Source organism: Cavia porcellus, unplaced genomic scaffold (assembly GCF_034190915.1).
Source record: "Cavia porcellus strain 051 isolate PalLab524CR breed Dunkin Hartley unplaced genomic scaffold, mCavPor4.1 scaffold_22, whole genome shotgun sequence".
Taxonomy (NCBI): domain Eukaryota; kingdom Metazoa; phylum Chordata; class Mammalia; order Rodentia; family Caviidae; genus Cavia; species Cavia porcellus.
Genome location: NW_026947505.1, coordinates 32,626,326 through 32,647,596, shown reverse-complemented (window position 1 = coordinate 32,647,596; position 21,271 = coordinate 32,626,326). Strand labels below are relative to the sequence as shown.

At 38.1% G+C, this 21,271-nt stretch overlaps 1 protein-coding gene and 1 pseudogene across 1 annotated transcript; both read right to left on the bottom strand.

The window, feature by feature from the left end:
* Positions 1-920: 920 nt before the first annotated feature.
* On the bottom strand, positions 921-4,853 carry LOC134472102 (small ribosomal subunit protein eS6-like; annotated as a pseudogene).
* A 934-nt stretch (positions 4,854-5,787) lies between these two features.
* On the bottom strand, positions 5,788-20,149 carry Nup43 (nucleoporin 43). The gene is made up of 8 exons (XM_003466329.5): positions 19,958-20,149; positions 19,524-19,646; positions 17,947-18,024; positions 16,770-16,947; positions 14,596-14,731; positions 13,320-13,471; positions 9,273-9,395; positions 5,788-6,279 (listed from the first exon to the last, which is right to left on the bottom strand). The coding sequence occupies exons 1-8, from the start codon at positions 20,075-20,077 to the stop codon at positions 6,053-6,055; spliced, it is 1,137 nt and encodes a 378-aa protein (XP_003466377.1). The 5' UTR covers positions 20,078-20,149; the 3' UTR covers positions 5,788-6,052.
* Between the last annotated feature and the right edge of the window lie 1,122 nt (positions 20,150-21,271).

Here is a 21,271-nt window from a genome sequence, read left to right as displayed (position 1 = left end):
AAAGTATACTTACAGTGGGCCAAAACCTTCTGTCCATTCAACATATCTCCTAACCAATAGGATGAAAATGCAGGGCCTGTTGGAGGAGTTCTGAAGACAACTACCTTCTACAGAATACTTTTCTCCTTTTACAGAATATTAAAAGGAGATCATTATTCCTTTCTATACTGAAATCAAATTTGCTTTAGAACAAGAATAAGTACAGAATAAAGATCAAAGTCTATCTGTATTAACTAAAAAATATGAGACACCGGCTTTAGGAAGATCTTATATACAAATTGAAGGATTTAAGTTCAAATAGTCAGCAGACTGATTCAGCAAATGTCAAATTTAACAAATGTTAAAACAAGCTGAGACAGTATTACAAAGGAATATTGTATCCAAAACAAGTATGGCAAGGTTTCTGTCATGCTCTCAGCAAGGCAGAACTATCTAGCAACAGTCGTTTAGGAAGTCACACTTCAAAGAGAATTTTTGGCAAACAGGACTTTTTTTTAAAGGGAAAAAAAGATTGTGATTTCATTTCAGTTAATAATGATTCAATGTTTATTAAAGATTATACTGCTGAACACGATAATACAGTTGACAGACATGGTCCCAGATCTTGAGATTATGGCCGGTAGAGGGAGACAGTCTGTTTAAATCTTGCACAATGAGCTTTTGAAGCAGAGTGTAATTTAACCCAGATTGTTGGAAGCAGGTAAAGGTATTCTTGGGAAAAGGACACCTAGGGGAGTGTTAAAGAACACTTAAAATAGTAGGGGTTAGCCACAGAAGGCTGGGAAGGGAATCTTGCCCATGAAGAACCACTGAAATGATTAGAGAACCTACAATATATTATAGTTTTGAGTATACTTGAATATATGAGAATTAAACAACTTTATAGCTTCTGAGATAAGACAAATGGACATGAATTTCAATTGTTTTTGAAAATTCATTTATTTAGTGAAAACCCACATAAAAGCATCCCAACATAATACAAATTCAAATATAATAAGTAGTGACTAGCTCATCTCACAGTAGGCTCATATGATCGTTGCATCAACTACAACATGATACTACCTTTTTACAGGATTATTTTGGATGCCACCCATACACTAAACTTTTTTTTTTTTAATTTTATTTTTGTTTTTTGAGACACGGTCTTACTATGCAGTTCAGGCTGGACTTGAACTCACTTTGTGGCCCAGTCTGGCCTTGAACTTGCAGCTATCCTCATGCCTCAGCCCCTCCAATCCCAGCACGCTGGGATTATAGGTGTGTGCTACCACACCAGGTCCATACACTAAATTTTGAGATGATGCTTTTATGCAGTAGAGCTGTCCAGATGAGAACTTGCATAGTAGAATCGGAAACTTTACCAGAGAACTGTATGTGTTGTTTTGAGACAGGATTTCACTGTGCAACCCAAGCTGGCCTGAAACTTGGCTTATAGCTTAGGCAAAACTCAGGATCCTTCTGCCTGTTTCCTGAGTGTTGTGATTACAAATATATACCAGCATGACCAACTCAGAGTATCGTATGTGTGTGTGTTTTTGTCTGTTTTTGATATACAGGGTCTAGGTGGTTTAATATTAAAGTGTACGCTTATGTCTATTATAGCTTACAATAAGTGCCTGACTTATGAACAAGTTCAGTTCCAGGACGTTTGTACATTATATGCATTCTTAATCTGATAAAATGAGTCTTATACACCTGTAAAAGTTAACAACTTGAATGTTCATTAAGTTGTGGTCTTACTGTGTAGCTAAACATCCCTCAAAGCCTTATATGCTCCCAGATGGGGTTCTAGGCAGTGGCTAAATCATGGACACAATGAGTAGTTCCAGGTGTGGCTAAGTGGATTTATTTAAATCTGAAGATCAGTTGTGGATGTGAGGACACCAATAAGCCTGTAGCTAGCTAGAATGGAATAAAAAGGAAAGCAACACTCACTGATCACTGCCTTCTGCCTGCCACGCCATAAACTGTTTATCTTCTGCCACCCTGCTTTGGAACCAGATGACTTACAGACTGAAATCTGCAAACTGTGAGCCAAAGTAAAATTTTTCTTCTGTAATTTATAGGTGTTGAAATCTAATGCTAGAATACCACCGAATGAGACAACTTTGCTGGGTAATAATAGGTAATAAGTGGAGTTATTTCCTTTTACATCACATCGGGAAGTATACACCTTTGTGATAAGACTTGATCAGTAGGTTCATGGGATGGTCTGCTTGATCCATTCATATGAAGTTGGCTACTAGCAAATAAAGAAAAACAGAAAAGGAAAAAATAGAGTAGAACCTGTAGGTTAAAAGCAATTTAAGAGGGCCAGGAATGTAGCTCAGAGGCACAAGTGCCTGTCCAGCAAGTGCAAGATCCTGAGCTCATTTCTCAATACTCCAAATCAAACAAACAAAAACAAAAACCACACAACAAAACACCAAAAAACAATTTAAGAGACATATAATCCAATAGATGAGACCTGGTTGCTACTTGGATGGGAGAACAAACTAACTCTAAAAAATGTTTATGAGACAATCTGGGAAATTTAAACACTGCTTGAATACTTGATAATAACAATAATATAGTATAGAAATGATAGTATTGGGCTGGGTGTTTAGCTCAGTGGTATAACTGCCTGCCTGGCAAGCGTGAGGTTGTAAATTCAATCCCCAGTACCTAAAAAAAAAAAAAAGGTATTGTTCTTATGTTTAAAAATACACCATGTATGTCTCATTCTTCAAACATACATGGTGAAAAATTATGAGTGACATATGAATTTGCTATAAAACAATCCACAGCAGGCATTGGGTAGAGGGGAATGAACAGCAACAGAGATGAAACTGGCTCTGTTGTTAGTTGATGAAATTGGGTGTTAAATATATGGGTACCGTTTGTATATTAGAAATTATTCGTTAAGAAAAATAATTCATATAGTAACCATTGTTTGTTTTCTGTCATTTGGTTCTGAATGCCCTGTAATACTTTCATTCTCTTTAATGGTTTTATACTATTTTGTTATGTTTGATACTATTGTGTATGAAGGTATGCTCAACTATTTCAAGAAAAGAGACAGTATGGTAGCTACTGTTATAGCGGGTTGTCTTGTGAAATACTATGTTGCTTAAATTGTTCTGTTCTGATCTGCTTTGTTATGTCCTCTTTTATCTTAATCTCTTTAAAATTAAAAAAAATTTTAAAAAAGAAAAAGAATTCAAGGGCTACAGTTCAGCAGTAGAGTGTGTGACTCAAGGGCTGAGTGTAATCCTTAGCTATCAAACAACAAAAATTTTTTCACATGCAAAATAGAAAACCATAAAACAGAGGAAATTATTGATTAATGTTATATAAACCTAGGAGAGGGATAGTGTGATGCAATGGGCAGAAATTGTAAAGAAAGAAATCAACTGATCTGACCATACAAGAATGTCAACCTTTACGAAAAGCTCCATATATGGTCCTACATTAAATTGAAAAATACCTGTATCTCATGACCAAAGACAAAATATTCTTCATATAAAAATGATGTTATAAAATAACAAGAAAATATTAAACTACCTCAGGAAATAAAAATAGCCAACAGTATAGACAATTTTTAAAACAAATATAGATTAAGTAGACTTTGCAGCACTAATCCTAACATCAAGCAAAGAACATCTGAAATAGTTAATAGGAAACCAACTGAAATAAATTATGGCATACATATCTATACCATTGAATATTAAGCAGCAATTCAAAGTGATAGTACAGAAACTAGACAATGTGCATCCACAAAGATGGCATGTATTTCTTTTTTCTTTTCTGCATCTAATTCATTTGTTACTTAAGCATTTTTTTTTTTTTGTCTTTTTCGTTTTTATCGGTACCAGGGATCGAACTCACGACTGCCTGCTTGCAAGGCAGGTGCTTATGCCGCTGAGCTAAATCCCCAGCCCCCAAGCATTTTATTTTTGACTGACATAGAAGTAGGAGCTCTGAGAGGAAAGCCTGCATCTCTTGGCAATTTGTTCCTGGAATTTTACTTTAGCTTCCTTCATTCTCTTGGCCAGAAGTTTAGCATATCCTGCAGCCTCTTCTTTGGTTTTCTTAGTACGCTGCTTCTTCAGAGCAATACAGCAGCGTTTGTGTTAGAGGACATGTTGAGTAACAAGGTGCTGAATGTTGGGGGCTGCAGTCCTGGGTTTCTCGCCTTCTTTAAGGGCTGACAACATCAACAGATGTCATCTTCTTTAGTGACTGACAAGTGTGGATTCTGCATGCTCTCTTGGGCCCCAAGGTGCCAAGGCACAGTACTATCACTCAATCCAGGAATATCTTCAACTCCATTTTTTTTTTTTTTTTTTTTACAATAACCAAGTTCAGAATGCTCAGATTGGCAGTTACAATGCAACCTCAGAGAGATTTATGCTTTCTCTGGTTCTTCTTGGTCATGAGTCAAGATGCTCGATGCCCTATTTCATGAGGAAATCTTGTCTGTTGTTCCTACCACTGATTTGGACCACATAACCCTTCCATTCTTCACCCAGAGTCAGCTGCAACTTCTGTGGCCATACACTTCTCATAGAATGTATGAAGGTTATATTCATCAGCCACCTCAATGAGTTTCTGGCAGCCAGTGGCTGGGAAGATGTTTGGCTTCATCTTGAAGCAACTGATGGCCCTCTGCATATTTTCATTTTTATAAAACATGACAGGTTTGGAGATTGGATGGGGTGATGCACGCCTGTAATCCCAGCACTTGGGATGCTGAGATGCTGAGGCAGGAGAATCACTGCAAGTTCAAGACCAGCCAGGGGTACATAGTGAATTGAAGGCCAGTCTGAACTACATAAGACCCTATCTCAAAAAACTGAAAAAAAAAAGAAAAAGAAAGGTTTGGGAGTGCAGTTCAATGGCAGAGTACTTGCACAGCATGCATGAGGGCCTAGTTTTGATCTTCAGCACACACGAAAAAACAAAAAGATTATATACATTGATGAATAGGAAAGGATATGAAAACTATTAACTGATTCCGAGATTATAAACTGTAAGCAGTTAAAATTTTCTTTTGTTTATATTTATTCTATCTGTAATGAACCATTTTTGTGAAAACAGATCTTTAAAGATCAGTCCCAGTAATATATCTACAAACAGACTAAAATTTCTATCGCAATGTTTTCCTCTCCAATTTTTTTTTTTGGAATTTAGTGACTAATTATCATTTTTGGGGGGTAGGGACAGGGGGATACTGGTGATTTAACCCAGGGCTCTATCACTGAACTATATAATCCTATCCCCACAATTACTATATTTTGACCCAAACATGTATACAGAAAGCACATTCTCTCGCACAACGTATGAAAAAACCTCCAAGTTGGCATGGTAGCACATCCCTGTAATTCCATCGTTTTGGGAGGCTGAGATCTTAAATTGAACCCTAGCCGGGAAACCTAAGAGACTGAAGTGAGACACTGTCTAAAATGAAAAGAAAAAAGAATCTAGCATATAGCTTAAGTGCAAAGGCCCTAATTTGGGCTCAGTCTCTACAAGTTCCAGGCTGAGGATTTAGCTCATTAGAGTGCTTGCCCAGCACACAGAAAGCCATGGGTTCAATCTCCAGCATTGACCCTCCCTCCCCCCAAAAAAGAAAAAAAATTGGAAGAATTGAAAACAATACTTTGAAAAAAGGAATAAACATTAACATTAAAAAGTTACCATGGCAGGTATACTACACACTACTGACAAAAAATTATAGGAACTTACTGGGTTTGACAGTGTTAAATCCTATATCATAAAGTTGATTCCATGAGCTGTCAATGATAGTCGTTTTGAAATCAGTGTATTTATTAGGACAGAGGTCCCCAAATGTTCTTCCACATGTTCAAAAATCTTTTGCATTAATCACTGATCAGACCCTGCAGCTACTGTGGGCGAATCCAAGAGAGAAAAGCCAAAACTGGGCACCCACATGAACAGTAACTTCCTCATAAGTCCCTTGCAAATATTGCATTTTCCAATACTGAAGTGTTTTACACAGAAGTTAGAATTAAACAGTCATGTTTTACTTGACAACATATTTACAGTCTTTTCATGAAAATAGTTGTCTGGTAACATAAATTGCTTCTGCATCAGTTCCACAAACAAGACAAGGACCTAAAACATCCAAACTGTTCACAGAAAGAGTCCTGGTAGGAAGCAAGCTTGTGATCTCAATTCGGTCTTTTGCAGGATCAGTGCTGAGCCAGGAACTTATAGACTGCTGAACATTAGCCTGATTACTAATGCTCTGAGACAGAAATGTACTGGATCGTCCTCCTGGAAGGAAAAAAAAAAAAGATAAAAACCTTTCAAGACTAATTTTATGTTACTAAACATTAAAACTTCTGATGTTTCTGGAAAGTAGTCATTTTATAGCCTGCAGGTATTTTACAAAGTACTTTTAGTGTACCCATGTTTTGACTATGATCCACATGAGGTCTGGTTTGGAGCCTTCCACAAATGGCATGTTTCCAAATTTGGAGCACTTTGAATTTCAAATGGGGGATATTCTACTTGTATTATTGGAACTACTGTGGTAAGACTCCTTCCTGGTCTCCATGCCTCTACTTTTCTCATTCTTCTATTTGCCACAGCAGCAAGTGATTCTTGGGAACAGGGGACTTCTGCCACTTCCTTCTCAAAATTCTATCATGGTGGCTTGTCACATTTTGAATAAACTTGTCTCTATGTTGACCTCCAGGTTCTCTGAGAGCTGTCCCTCAGCTAGCAGTCCTTATGTCATACTGCTCACTCCCTTACTGTTACGGTTCGTGTTTAGATCCCCGCCCCCCACCCCCAGTCATGGAGGTGGCTGAATCTAGTGTTTGTGACTGGTTTGTTGTCTAGTGCTAGGATTGGTGGTGTGAATGATGCACATGCCCAGGGTTGGGTAACTGGCACGCAATATAAGAAAGGGAAGGAGGTGTGCTTTTTCTTTTTACCCTTTGGCTCTTGTGGCTTGCAGTTGCCATGAATGGCTGCTCCTTAGCCATGCCATCCTGCCTTGGGGCCAGCTGAAACTGGACTGAAACCTCCAAAACTGTAAGCTAAATAAACCTTTCCTGCCTTCATCTTGGGTATCAGATATTTTGTCTCAGCAACAAGAGAAATGTAACTAACATAGTTCCTCTGTTAAGCAAACTGGAGCCACAGTAGCCTTGCTGTTCTCTGCCTAGAATGTGTTAATGTGACACACAACTTCACCTGCTCAGTCTCTGCTCAGTGCTATTTCTGAGCTAGGCATGGTGGTACACATCTATAATCTCAGCACTCAGGAGGGTGAGGCAGGAGGATCATTGTGAGATGGAGGCAGCATGGGCTACATGGTGAGTTCAAGACCAGCCTACATGGTGAGACCCTCAGAAAAACAAAATAAGTAGGTGTGGTGGTAGATCCCTGCAATCCCAGCACTCAGGGGCTAAGGTAGGAGGATTACCTCAAGTTTGAGGCCTGCCTGGCTACATATATCAAGGCCAGCCTGAACTACATATTGAGGCCCTGTCTCAAAAATAAAACCAAACAATCAAATGTAATTTTTGTCAAGTAGCCTTTCCTAATATTTCCCTCTAGAGTTTATCTCACTCTACCTTTATTGTTCATCCTCCTACTTTGTATTATTGATCCATTTAGCCCAGTTATTTTCCATTTTGCTTTCCGTGAATTCTGCTGCCTTTCCAGCTTTTCTATGTTCTACTACTTATTATGGGAGTGGGAGTCTACAAATTCCATTTTCCAGGCTCCCCTGCCATCTGCCATCCTGACAGGCTCTGCCAGTAAGGTAGGTGACTGGAAGGCAGAGGAGCAGAGAAACAGCTCTCCTTTTTTATTTTTTGAGACAGGGTCTCACTATGTAGTCCAGGCTGGCCTCCCACTGGAAGCAATCCCCTGCTTCAGTTTCCTGAGTGCTGAGATTACAGGTGTGCACCACCCTATCCACCAGCTGCTCCTCTCCAGGTTTCTGGCAATGACGCAGTGGCAGGAGTGCCTGCCTGATTGAATGGTGCTTCTTCTGCTGATCCTAAACCAATTATAACAGCATTTCCAACAGCATAAAGACAAAATTATTGATGATTCTGATTTCTGGGTATTTTTCTTTTTATTTGCTGTCCCTACATCCCTCCTCTCCTTTTTTCAGCCTTTCTAACACATGTGAAACCAATTTCTTCTAAACTCAGAGTAGTCTCTAGTTTAATTGGTCTATTATTGACAAATTATCTTTTTTTTCCTTGGTTACTGTGAATTGAACTTGCACTTGCCAGGTATGAACTGTGCCACTGAACCATAGCCCTATCCACTACAAATTACCTTTTCTTTTTTTGATGCTGGAGACTGAACCCAGGCCCTAGCACATGCTATGTATGTGCTTCTTGATTCAAATTCCTACCCCATTATCCATTTTCATTCCATGTGTGTAGCAACATTTTATTTTGCTCACTGTTGCAGGCCCCAATATTTGAGTGATTACTACACAGTAGGCCTTTAGTAAACATTTCTATGAATGAATGACCAAAGCAACTTTGGAACTGTAGACAAACACTCAAAAATAAGAAGCTTGGAAAATGCAAAAGAAATCAACATTTTTATTTTTTTTGAGGCAGAGTCTCACTATGTAGTTGTCATTTCTTTTTTTCCAGTTTGTCTTTAAACTCACCATGTAGCCCAGGTTGGCCTCAAGTTTGTAGTGATCATCCTGCCGCAGCCTCTCAAGTCCTGGGATTACAGACATGTACCACCATGCCTGGCTCAAATAAACTCCTTGTAAACAAGTATATAGTTTTTGGTTTGGCTTTACTCACCACTGATTTTAATTAGGAGGCAGAGCCTTCTAAAATGAAAAGAAACAAATTCCTTTTTTTTTTTTTTTTTGGTACCAGGGATCGAACTCACAATCTCGCGCTTGCCAGGCAGGCACTTATGCCACTGAGCTAAATCCCTGGCCCCAAGTTTCTTAATATGTAATAGACCTACTTTCGTTTCCACACAAACCCTTCTTTGCCAGCACAATTCTAAAAGAGTTGCCAATGCTTATCTTATGGCATGAGGGTCCAGGACAAAGGCAATCACAAACAAAAACCTTGATTATCTGAAGGGAACCATTATATAGCAATTCTAGTCATTAAGCTTGAAGCTCTACGATATTCAAATTTACACTGGAGTATGAGAATAGAAACATTTTGTTACTGTTCAATCTTAAAAAGATGAGAACATCTACTTTGGCAGTTAAAAGCAGTATACAATGATACCCAGGAATGTTCATTAAGATGTTATACCTTGGTGAAAGAGTGAGGATTTCTCCGGCATGTCTATGGAGGCATCCCAGTGCCAGAGGGATCCATCTTCAGAACAAGTAAACAGATGATCTGGTTTGGATGGATGAAAGTGAACTTCCCACACTACGGGATAAAAACAAGCAGCTTAGTCCTGTGCAGATCATCTGAACAAAGAACATTAAAATTGTGTCTCTGAAGCACCATCTTCCATTAGCCCCCATCACGTCGTACCTAAGAAGCCCAATTCTATGAAAAATCAAAGGCTTCAGAATTTAAAAAAAAGACAGAATATACTCCCCATGGCTGTAATTCATAGGGATAAAAAAAAGCACCGTAAATATACTTGTAGATTGGGCCACATAAATGAAAGAATATAAATGATAAAGCATTTGATCTGTATTTTCCTTCCCTCTCTCCTGCTGTCCCTTTGTGTGGTACTGCAGATTGAACCCAGGGCATGTTGAATTGTATCCTAGTCTATTATTATTATTATTTTGGTTTCTTGAGACATGGTTTTGCTATGTAGTTCAGCCTGGCCTTGAACCGACTATGCAGCCCAAGCTGGCCTCAAAATTGCAGCAATCCTCCTGCCTCAGCCTCCCGAGTGCTGGGATTACAGGGGTGTGCCACCATGCCTGGCTTCCTTATCATTATTATTTTTTAAAATTATGGCAGGGTCTCACTAAATTGCCCAGGTTGGCCTCAAACTTTTTGATATTCCCTTATTAGTCTCCTGAGTAGCTGGGATTATAGATATGTGCCATTGTGCTTGGGTTGACTTAACTACATTTTTATGGAAAAGAATGATCATGGATAGTAACAAAAGCACTTTTACTTTATTTCCAATTGCTATGTCATTAATAGATGAAGAATGTATTATTGGGAAGACTGAGAAAAGAAACTATAGGATAAACATACAATGAGTTTCTTTCTTTTTCTTTAACAAATGAGTTTCTAAGAGGCAGAATCCATGCTTGCTTATGCCAATACTCTGGATGTTTCTGGCTTGTATCACAGAAATAACAATCAGCTCCTGGAAAGTCAAAATTTGTAAATGTCCCAAGAATTTGGATCCAGTTTCAGATGAAGGGTTTTTAAGAAACCATACTGGGACTGTCACTCCAGCTCTAAGGGAACTTTTATGTGCTCATAGATATTGGGGAGGCCCTGACTAGCCAGGACTCCCTAGGAAGTTACCTGTAGCATTAGATAAAACAGGTAGCAAGTGAACAAGGGTTCTGTGAGTTTGGGCCAGCTCATTTGAAAGAATCAGTACAGAAAGTATCTACTGCCTGGCACACAAAGTGATTGGTATGGTATATGTCTTCATTCTGACGGTTACCACACTAAGCATCATGCCACAAAGCATAGAAAAGTCACTTTTCTCAGGAGATGAATGTATTCCGGGGAAATTCCTGGCAAGTACATTTACGCTGTTCCTTAAAACAGTGAAACAAAACAGCTTGAAGAGCCATAGACTCGCCAAATAAACATTTTTACAGATTTTCAAATTAGAAAACAAACTCCATGCCAGGTGTGGTAACACATTCCCATAATCCCAGCACTCAGGAGGCTGAGGCAAGAGGATCGTTGCAAGTTTGAGACCAGCCTGGGCTACAAAGTGAGCCTGAGGCCAGCCTAAACTGTATAGTGAGACTCCGTCTCAAAAAGACCAAAAAAAAAAAAAAAAAAAGAAAACAAACTCCTATATTAAACATTTTCTTTATAGCCAGAAGTAAGCTTAAATTAAAAATAACACTTGACAAGCCACTTATTTGTGTCCATTGCTTAATACAAGTTGGCAATTAACAGGGATTGGTAAGAGGGACACTGGGTTTGTAAGCCTACCACCAGGTTGGTCAATCAGAATCTACAAGGGCATACTCTCTTTTTCTTCTCTTGATCTTAGGCATAGTTATAGCTAGGAAAAGCGAATTATTTTCTATCCTTTTATTTGCTTCTTGAATATAATCTTTTACACTTCTGTTTTTTATTTTTATTTTTTTTCTTTTTCCTTTTTATCGGTACTGGGGATCGAACTCACGACTGCCTGCTTTCAAGGCAGGCGATTATGCCGCTGAGCTAAACCCCCAGCCCCTGTTTTTGTTTTTTTGAGATGGGGTCTCACTATGTAGTTAGGCTGGCCCTGAACTCACAATGTAGCCCAGACTGGCCTTGAACTCATGGTGATCCTCCTGCCTCAACCTCCTAAGTGCTGGGATTACATTGGGCCCCAAACCTGGCTTTCTTGAATATAATCTGGTATTTTTATGTAGGACAATACGACACCATGTATTTCAGCTTCTGAACAGAAAAGAATACAGAAATAACTCGTCATATTCAGCCATCCAATCTTTGATACAGGGGCCAAAACCATGCCAAGGAAAGATAGTCTCTTCAGCAAATGCTGCTGAAAAAACTGGCTATATACATGGAGACTGAATCTGGACCCTTATCTTTCACCATATACTAAATTAAATCAAAATAGATTAATGATATAAATATTAAAATAGAAACAATTTGCTTAAAGACACAGGCTTAGGCAAGAACGTTCTGAACAGAACACCACTGCACAAGGAATAACATAAAGAGTCAACAAGTGGGACCACAGCAAAGTAATCAACCAACAGAGTAAAGGCACAATCTACAGAATGAGAAAAAATTGTGCTAGCTATACTTTATCAGAAGACCAATATTAGAATATGTAAAGACCTCAAAAAATTAAACTCCCCCCAGTAAAAGAACTAATCAAAATATGACCCACTGAAATGAGTAGATATTTCTTAGAAGAATTACAAATGGTCAATAAATACATGGAAAAATACTCAACATCTCTGGCCATTAGAGAAATGCAAATTAAAACAACACTGAGATTCTACCATATTCCAGAAAAACGGGCATCATCAAGAAATCTAATAATAACAAATGCTGGTGAGGCTGTGAGAGAAAAAGGAATGCTTCTACATTATTGGTGGGAATGTAAACTAGTAAAACCATTTTGATCATCAGTATGGATAGCCTAAAACACTAAAAATAGAAATTCTATTTGACCCAACTCTTTCCATCCGGCTATCTTCCTCAGAGAATTAAGAGTATTATATTACAAGGAGACATGAATACCCATTTTTTTTTTTTTTTTGGTCTTTTTCGTTTTTATCGGTACCAGGGATCGAACTCACGACTGCCTGCTTGCAAGGCAGGTGCTTATGCCGCTGAGCTAAATCCCCAGCCTCATGAATACCCATGTTTATAGCAGCACAATTCAACAACAGCGAAATCACAGAAACAGTCCATATTCCATCAATAGATGAGTGGACAAAGAAAATGTATTTATAGACAATATAGTTACTACTTTCTGTAAAGGAGGATAAATTTAAGTCATTTGTAGGGACACTGATGCATCTTGAGACCACAATATTAACTAAAACTAGTCACACAAGCTTAAATATTACATGATTTCTCCTATATCATGTATCCAAAGAATAAACAAATTAAAGAGTAAAATAAAAGATAGATAATAGGGAACAGGGTAACAGATATGTTGCAAATGGTAAGAGGAACAAGACATATAAAGGAAGAGACAGAAAGAATTGTTAGGGGCTGGGGATTTAGCTCAGCAGCATAAGCGCCTGCCTTGCAAGCAGGCAGTCGTGAGTTTGATCCCTGGTACCGATAAAAACGAAAAAGACCAAAAAAAAAAAATTGTTTTGTATTATATCTAAGTACCAATTCCCCATGATTGAATGTAATCATTATGTGCAGCAAACATATACTAACAAAAATATTTTAAAATTATGCAAAAATTTGGGCTCATCCAATCTACTTCCAAAAACTTATCCTGGGAAACTAAGTGCATAAATATAATTAGGTACTGATATTTACTACAGTTTTGGGTACAATTATGAAGTAAGTTGAAGTACTTAAAGGTCACATAAAAAGGGATTAAATTTATGCAATTCAGACACTAAAAATTATAAAGATATAACTATCATATGCAAAAGTGCTGCTTTTGTCAATAAAAATCCTCTATATCTCTATAATACTTACTTTCAGCTTCATGAGCCTTTAGCAGAGATACAGGCATAGTGCCTTGTCTGACATCCCAAATACTCAACATGCCATCCTGGCCACCTGTCGCTACAACATGCTGCTGGTTGGGATGTCTGTCCACACAGTGGAGCGGCACTCGGTCACCATTCCTTTTGTAAGAGACACAATAATGTCAAATATACTACAAAGTATAATTTGTCCTTCACCAACACAAGAAAGATGTTTTATTGTAGTAACTAAATGACAATTATGTAGCTGGAGCTACTAAATCTTAATGATATCAACAAATTTACTAGATTAAAACAGAAACTAAAAACATTTTGGAATTAAAGGCTGAAACTATTTATTCTGTCTTCAATTTGAAAACATATGAGGCAAGATAACTTGATTAAGATGTATAAACACATTTGCATTTCTTAGGCTTTAAAAAATATGTCAACTATAGCAGAATTCTTTATTAGTATCATATATAGTGCTTAGGTTTTTTTTTTTTTTTTTTTTTTTTGGTACCAGGGATCAAACTCTCACTTGCCTGGCAGTGCTTATGCTGCTGAGCTGAATCCCTGGCCCCTTTTAGTGCTTAGTTTACATAACAGTTGAGACAGGATCTCACTATGTACTTCAGCCTGGCTTTGAACCTGCTTATGTAGCCAGATTGGTCTCAAACTCACAGCAATTCTCCTCTCTCAGCCTTCTGAGTGCTACAATTTACTACCATGCTATACAACTCCCCTCCCCCAGAATGACACTTTTTTTTTTTTTTGTTTTTTTAAGGGAGCAAAGGTGGCAAATCTAGAAAGGAGGATTTCTGTTCAGAAGAAATATTGTGAATTTTCCCCAGTCACATTTAGTGTGTGTTTTACTATCAATATAATCATCTGATGGCCACAAACAAGTTCTTCCATAGTAATAAATTTCAAAGGCAAAGCTTCTCAGTCAATACAACAAATTACTAAATGAATCATGAAGTATCAAGGTCGTCATGCTATACTTGCTGTATTAAATTGAATCAAGTTTTTTTTTTTTTTTGCTTTTTGAGACACTATGCATAGTTCAAGCTGGCCTTGGGCTCATTTTGTAGCCCAGGTTGGTCTCAAAGTTGCAGCAATTCTCCTGCCTCAGTCTCCCAAGTGCTGGGATTACAGGCATGCACCCTCCCCAGGCATTCAAGTATCATTCTTAAAATGTGAATACAATGTTTTAAAAATCAGTATAAACCAGTTGGAAAAGTTAATTCTGCATTACATTACTGAAGTTATAAATCCATACTCACAGTGATAAGATTTGAGCAGGCTCATTTCCTTGTTGTCTGAAATCCCATATTTTTAATTGTCCAATTGAATTTACTGTAACAATCTCAGGAGTTCGAAGGAAGGTTACAGCATGGAGTGTACTACTATCTGCATTGTCTACAAATCAATATACAGTAACATACATGTTTAGGCATTTTCCTCTGACAAAAATATTGCTCACAGTGTGTCTGAATTGTTTTCTCAATGAGGGACTGAGTTTTCATATACTCTTTTTCCTATTTTTTTTCAGACTGCTATCTTGTTTTTCAGAGACAGCAGCTCTGTATCTAATTTTATTTCCCACTTGTCCTTGACCCAGAGCTTCTATCCTAATGAGCCAAAGCATAGTGATTCCTACAGGACTCAGGATGATTTTGTATTATTCTGCTGATCCATAGCAAATCTATTTATCTTTACTCTCAAATTCCTCCTTCTCCATGGAGTCCTTCCTGATTGTTAAAATGGTCCTTTTCTTTGACTAGCTAGCGTATTTAGAACTATGGCACAGAACATACACTCGTGGACTTATTTTGTGCCTGCACACCACAATGCCACCAGTAAGAGCCTTTTATAATTGAACAAGTGATACAATTCAGAATTAGGGTCAGGGATTTAGCTCAGTAGCATAAGTGCTTGCCTAGCAAGCACAAGGTCATGAGTTCAATTCGCAGTACAACCCGCACCCCCCCCCCCCCAATTCAGAATTAAATAACACAGAAAACTAATTCCTGAACTCACCTAGAAATTCTGATCCAAGAGGGTCAGGTGGGTCTAGGTTAGGAATTCCCTTAGGTAACTGTGTGAAGCAGTAACTGAGACCCACTTTGCTAGAATAATTCTAAAGTGCTACATGGTATACATTGGTCTCTTGTTCATAAACTTTCAGTGATGCCTTAGTTTTCTACCTACAAAAATGTAACCGCTATGACTTTGAGCTACATCCTCAGCCCTGTATGAGATACAGTCTCACTAAATTCTAAATTGCCCATGTTAAACTCAAACGTGATTCTCCTGCCTCAGGCTACCAAAACATTGGAAGTACAGGTGTGTGCCACTGTACCTTGGCCCCAGTTACCTTTTATAATTCATCTTTCATCTCTTCTCTATGTAAATATGTAATCTCTTGGTCAAACTATATTTCTTGTCATTTTCTGTATAGTTTTTATTGTATTCATGCTATTTTCTTTGTCTAGTATGCCATATTTTAGTATTACTTTTAGGTATATCCTCCCTATACAGACAGGTTATTTGCAGTTTTTTTTTTTTTTTTTTTTTTTTTTTTTGTCTTTTTCTTTTTATCGGTACCGGGGATCGAACTCACGACTGCCTGCTTCCAAGGCAGGCGCTTATGCCGCTGAGCTAAACCCCCAGCCCGTTATTTGCAGTTTTAAAAAATGCTATAATAAAAAGTATTACAAAATAAAAGAAACTGGGCTGGAGATTTAGCTCAGCAACATAAGCACCTGCCTTGCAAGTGCGTGGTCATGAGTTCAATCCCCGGTACCAAAACACTAAAAAAAAAAAAAAAATTAAAAAATAAATAAATAAATAAATAAAAGCTGGCCGTGGTGGTGCATGCCTGTAATCCAAGCACTTGGAAAGATGAGACAGCAGGATCACTTTGAGTTCGAGACCAGGCGGTGCTACACAGTGAGTTTGAGACCAGGCCGAACTACATACACAAGTGAGATCCTGCCTCAAAAAACCAAAACAAACAAACAAAAAATTAAAGAACAGTTTTCTTGTCATTTGTATATATTAACTATACTGTATATTTTATATATGGCCCAAGATAATTCCTCTGTATTCAAAGCTTTCCAGGAAAGCCAAAAGGTTAGATACCCCCACGTTAAGACCAAATTGGAGCCAGTCATCATTCACTCTACTATCATAAACAGTGTTCATTTATTTTTGCTTTTTTTGAGATAGGGCCTCACTATGTAGTTAAGGTAGACCTTAAAACTCATGGCAAGCCTCTTGCCTTAACCTTCTCAGGGATGGGATTACAGGTTTGTGCCACTATGCCTGGCCTACCATGCTGCATTGACAAAGGGATCCTGCCTTGCATATTTTTATATCCCTGAAACATCTAGCACTTAATTAGCATATCATGAGCACTGAATCACTATGTGATAGATGAAAGAAATATTCTTACCTATAGTTCTTACAGCTTCCTTGTGATCAACCCTGAAGAGATTTATTCGACCATCTTCTCCAACTGTGACAATTTCTGGGTTGTCACACACAATACCTGTGCATGGTGCACCTCTATAGGCACTGTAAGACTTTGTGTGGTGATGAGCTGTTTTCCACTGCTGATTGATTGATAAGGTCTAGATATCAGAAATGAGGATACTATTAATCAAAGCAAAATTCAAAAGAATGAACAGTTTTCTGCAATTTCAAAATTCTCACACCCTTTTAGAAAAATAACTTATTCATTTCTCCCCTGTATTTTATTTTTTTGGAGGTGGGGTGTCTACGTAGCTCAGGCTGGCTTTGAATTCACTGGCCTTGAACTTACAGTGATCCTCCTGCCTCAGCCTCCCAGGTGCTGGGATTAAAGGTATGGGCCACCATACCCACCTCCTTTGCTAGACAATGCTCTTATCAAGGCTTTGTATATACTAAATTCGATTCACAAGGAATGTCATTCTATAATGTTCCACATTTGTTTCAAAGTAAAATTTTTAGGTATTAATAAAATGAAGTGTTCAGCATTATGTCTATAAACTCTTACAGGAATTGGGCTATATCTAGAAAATAAATATCTATAGCTTCTTCTAGATGATTCCATCTTGACTGAAAAAAGGTCAAGTCTTCAACAGTCATGTAAGGAATTCTCTCTTCTAATTAAGATCTGTGTTCTATTCATAGAAGCAACATAGCTGTTCCTGTTCTCCCTCATGGTATCTGAGCTAGATGATGATCTGTCTTTCTTCAAAAGACTACAATAGAAACAAGAGGAAAACCTCCAGGAAAATTACTTACTAAGACACCATATTTTATATCTAATTAACAGAATTTATTTGTGCTTCCCATAAAAGCACAAACCTGGTTCTAGAATTAATCTGTTGAAGAGTGGGTTAGAGGGGAGTGTGAGTATAGTTTTCCAGCAAGTACAAGCTCTTTCTAAGACTGATTTGTGGTATACTGCTTAGACTACTTTGGAACTCCTGGACTCAAATAATGGTCTAGCTGAGGCACCTGCCACCATAGCTGGTTCATTTTATGTTTTAACACTTTTATTATCTGTACAATTTTAAACACAATTTAAGACATTTATAAAAACAACTAAAGTACAACTAGGCTTTCACGCAAAAGTTCTTTACCTGATTGTTTGTATGGTGAAGGAAAACTGTTATACATCCAGTTGATGAAGCAGCCACAATTCTTTCCTGGTCAAAAAACTAAATAGAAAATTCCTGCTGGTTAGAGACTCAGAAATTTTAGCAGAGAAAAGCTCATTTGTTCAACTCAATTAGCAGTTAACCTTATACAATTTCCAAAAGAAAAGAGCTTAAAGATGCTGTTATGGTTTGTGTCTAGATGTCTTCCCCATGCCTCATGTGACCATAGGATTTTTTTTTGAGATGGCTGAATCTAGGATGTGTGACTGATTCTACTGCAACACTGGGATTGAGACTGCTGGTTCACTCCACTGATTGAACTGGCACTACCCTAATCCCAGTATATTGGCAACAGTGTAAGGGACAGAAAGAAGCTTATCTCTCCTTACTTGTTGCTTTTGCTGTCTTCCACTGCCATGAACTGTTGCCCTTCTGCCATGTGCCATCCTGCTTTGGAGCCAACCAAATATGGACTGAAACCTCTACAAATTCTGAGTTAAATAAACCTTTCTCCCTTTAACTTTGGGTATGGGGATTTTGTGTCAGCAATGAGAGAAAAGTAACTCAGATAGATGCTAAACAAGTAAAATGTGTTAATAGATCTCAAAGTTAAAACTGCTATACAAAAAAACAAAAAACTGCTATACAAATAAAAGGATTTTCATAAAGGATAATATCAATAAAAATTTAGAAAAATATTATTGCTAGGCAGCTTTCTACAGAGTAAAATGCAAACTTTGAAGTCACACAGACCTGAATTTACAAACTTAATTTTTTTTAGATGAATTCTTTCAATATAACCCAGGTTGATCTTGAAGTCCTAGGTTCAAGAGATCCTTCTGCTTCAGCCTCCCCAGTAGCTGGGACTATATACACTCACTACCACATCCGCATCCAGCTTTCAAAACTTAATTTCATATCCCTCACTTATTCTTTCCATCCATCTATTTTTTTTTTTTGGTAGTGGGGATAGAACTCAAAACCTCACACTTATTAGGCAAGCATTTGAGCTGCTGAGCTAAATCCCTGGCCTCCCATACACGTTTTTGACACAAGGTCTCTTCCTGAATCCCAGGATGGCCTTGAGCTCTCAGAAATCCTCCAGCCTCAACCTTCTCAATGCTGTAATTACAGGTATGAGTTACTAGACCTACTTTGAGAGTTTCTTAGAGATTTCAAGTTCTTTAAATTTTAGTGAATATTTAAAAGGGGGACTGTTGGTAGCTAGCTAGAGAGTTTTTAGGAGAATTCAAAACTCAATTTTAGATGGGTGTAGTGCACCCAGCTACAATCGTGAGGAAGGAGGTTTCATGTGAGTTCGAGGCCAGCCTGGGCTACACAGTGAGTTGAAGGCCAGGCTGAACTACATAGTGAGACACTGTCTCAGAGAAAAAAAAAAAAAAAAAGAGCTTTTAGATACAACACAGATTTATCTTTTTAAAAAATATGGGGGATGGGGATTTAGCTCAGTGGCATAAGCGCCTGCCTTGCAAGCAGGTGGTCTTGAGTTCGACCTCCGGTACCGACAAAAAAAAAAATTAAAAAATTTTAACATTTACCTGTAAATCCATGACATCACCACCGTGTCTGATTTCGCATAATAATTGGTGGTCTCCTTCAAACCCTCCATCAGAGTCCAAATTTCCAAAATCTCCAATAGACCACAGTGAAACATAATTGTCCTGTAAAGCAAAAGGTTTTATCTCGAGGTGACGTTAACTCTTCAAAAGTAAAATTTGTATCTCTTTAGCCTTTTTTTAAAAAAGTACAAAAAAAAAAAAAAGTACATCAAATTAATGGTATGGTAGGAGTTTAAAACGAGATGGAAGACTCGTTTAAACCATCTCTGGCTCTGGGTTACAGGACAACCGAGTCTGAGACAGAGAATCGCGGATTAAGAAAAGCTAAGAGCCAGGAAGTGAGAGTCTGCGCGCAGGTGACACGGGGCGGGAAACTCAAAAGGAGCGAGGGGCTATTGCAGGAGCGAGGTTACCTCATTGTCCCAAGATCCCGTAGCAAAAGTCTCTGCGGTCTGCAGGCTCCCGGCAGGCAACGGTCGCCAGCGGGTTTTGCTGATTTTCTGAGACACAAACTTCGCACAAATACTCTCCATGATGAAACCAAACGCTCTCAAGTACAGCAAGTAGCACAAAGCTCGCTTCTTAGTCCCGCCCCTTCCCGCCAGCTCTGATTGGGAATGGACCTCACATGAGGGACGGTGGCTGCAGAGAGCCAATTCTTATTAGTACCTGGCGCCTGCAACGCCAATACTGGGATAGGGGAACCTTAGCCGCCTTTACTGAAGAGAATTTATGTCGTGCAGTAAAATCTGTTCCTAACCTGCAAATCTGTATAGACATACTGAAGCAATGTCTTTGTCCAATGTAAAACAAACTTAACAGTAAAATCAATATACAGAGAAACTACTTTGCTAATTTTATACCAAATCAGTCGGTTGCTCTTCATTGCACATAGAAAACGTTTCAAAATAACTAAATTGCAGTTATCTCTACTAATGTAATAATTTATGTTAAAGTTTTGGCTCTTTGTTCCACAAAGTCTTTGTTTGAAAGTTAACACAAACTCAGGGGAGAGGAGAGAAAGAAAGAGAGAGAGAGAGAGAGAGAGCGAGCCCAGAGCTGGAATTCTGAAAACTCTAATTTTAGCTTTCATACCCATTTCCTTGCTTTGTAATCTTGGTGAATTATAATTAAGAGTGAATTTGGAGCCAATTTCAACATGTCCCAGAATAGTGCTCTACCTTGCTTCTTGGGCTGTTGGTTACTTGTATAATATCCTATTCAGTTGTCAGGATCCTATCCATTTTGCAAGAATCAGTCTTTCTTATACCTTTTCCTAATGATACCAGCCCATGATGATCTAAACAAAGGCAACACTTGCTGGCTAGATCACTACTGACACATACCTATTGCCTTTTCATTAGTTTTTTTGATGCACAACCTTCTCATTAGAATGTAAATCCTATTGAACACAAAAAAATGTGACTTACTTGTTAAATCTTCTTTCCACTATAGGTATTCATAACTGTGCTACTTCTTTAAAAGGAACATGATATACTGTTTGTTTTACCTGACACAGGTAGTGTTTCTTTACCACCACAGCTTATGAAAGCACTGCCTGTAAAGTGCAATCCATCTAGGTCAGTTTTAGAGACAATTATGTTTTTTTCAATAGGAAGGCTATGTCCAAACCAGATCCATTTTGCCTGTGTGCAGTATGCCCATCATTAAAACAATACTTACGGGTTAAGACATGGGGTACAAGTGATCGGAACAAACCTCATCAA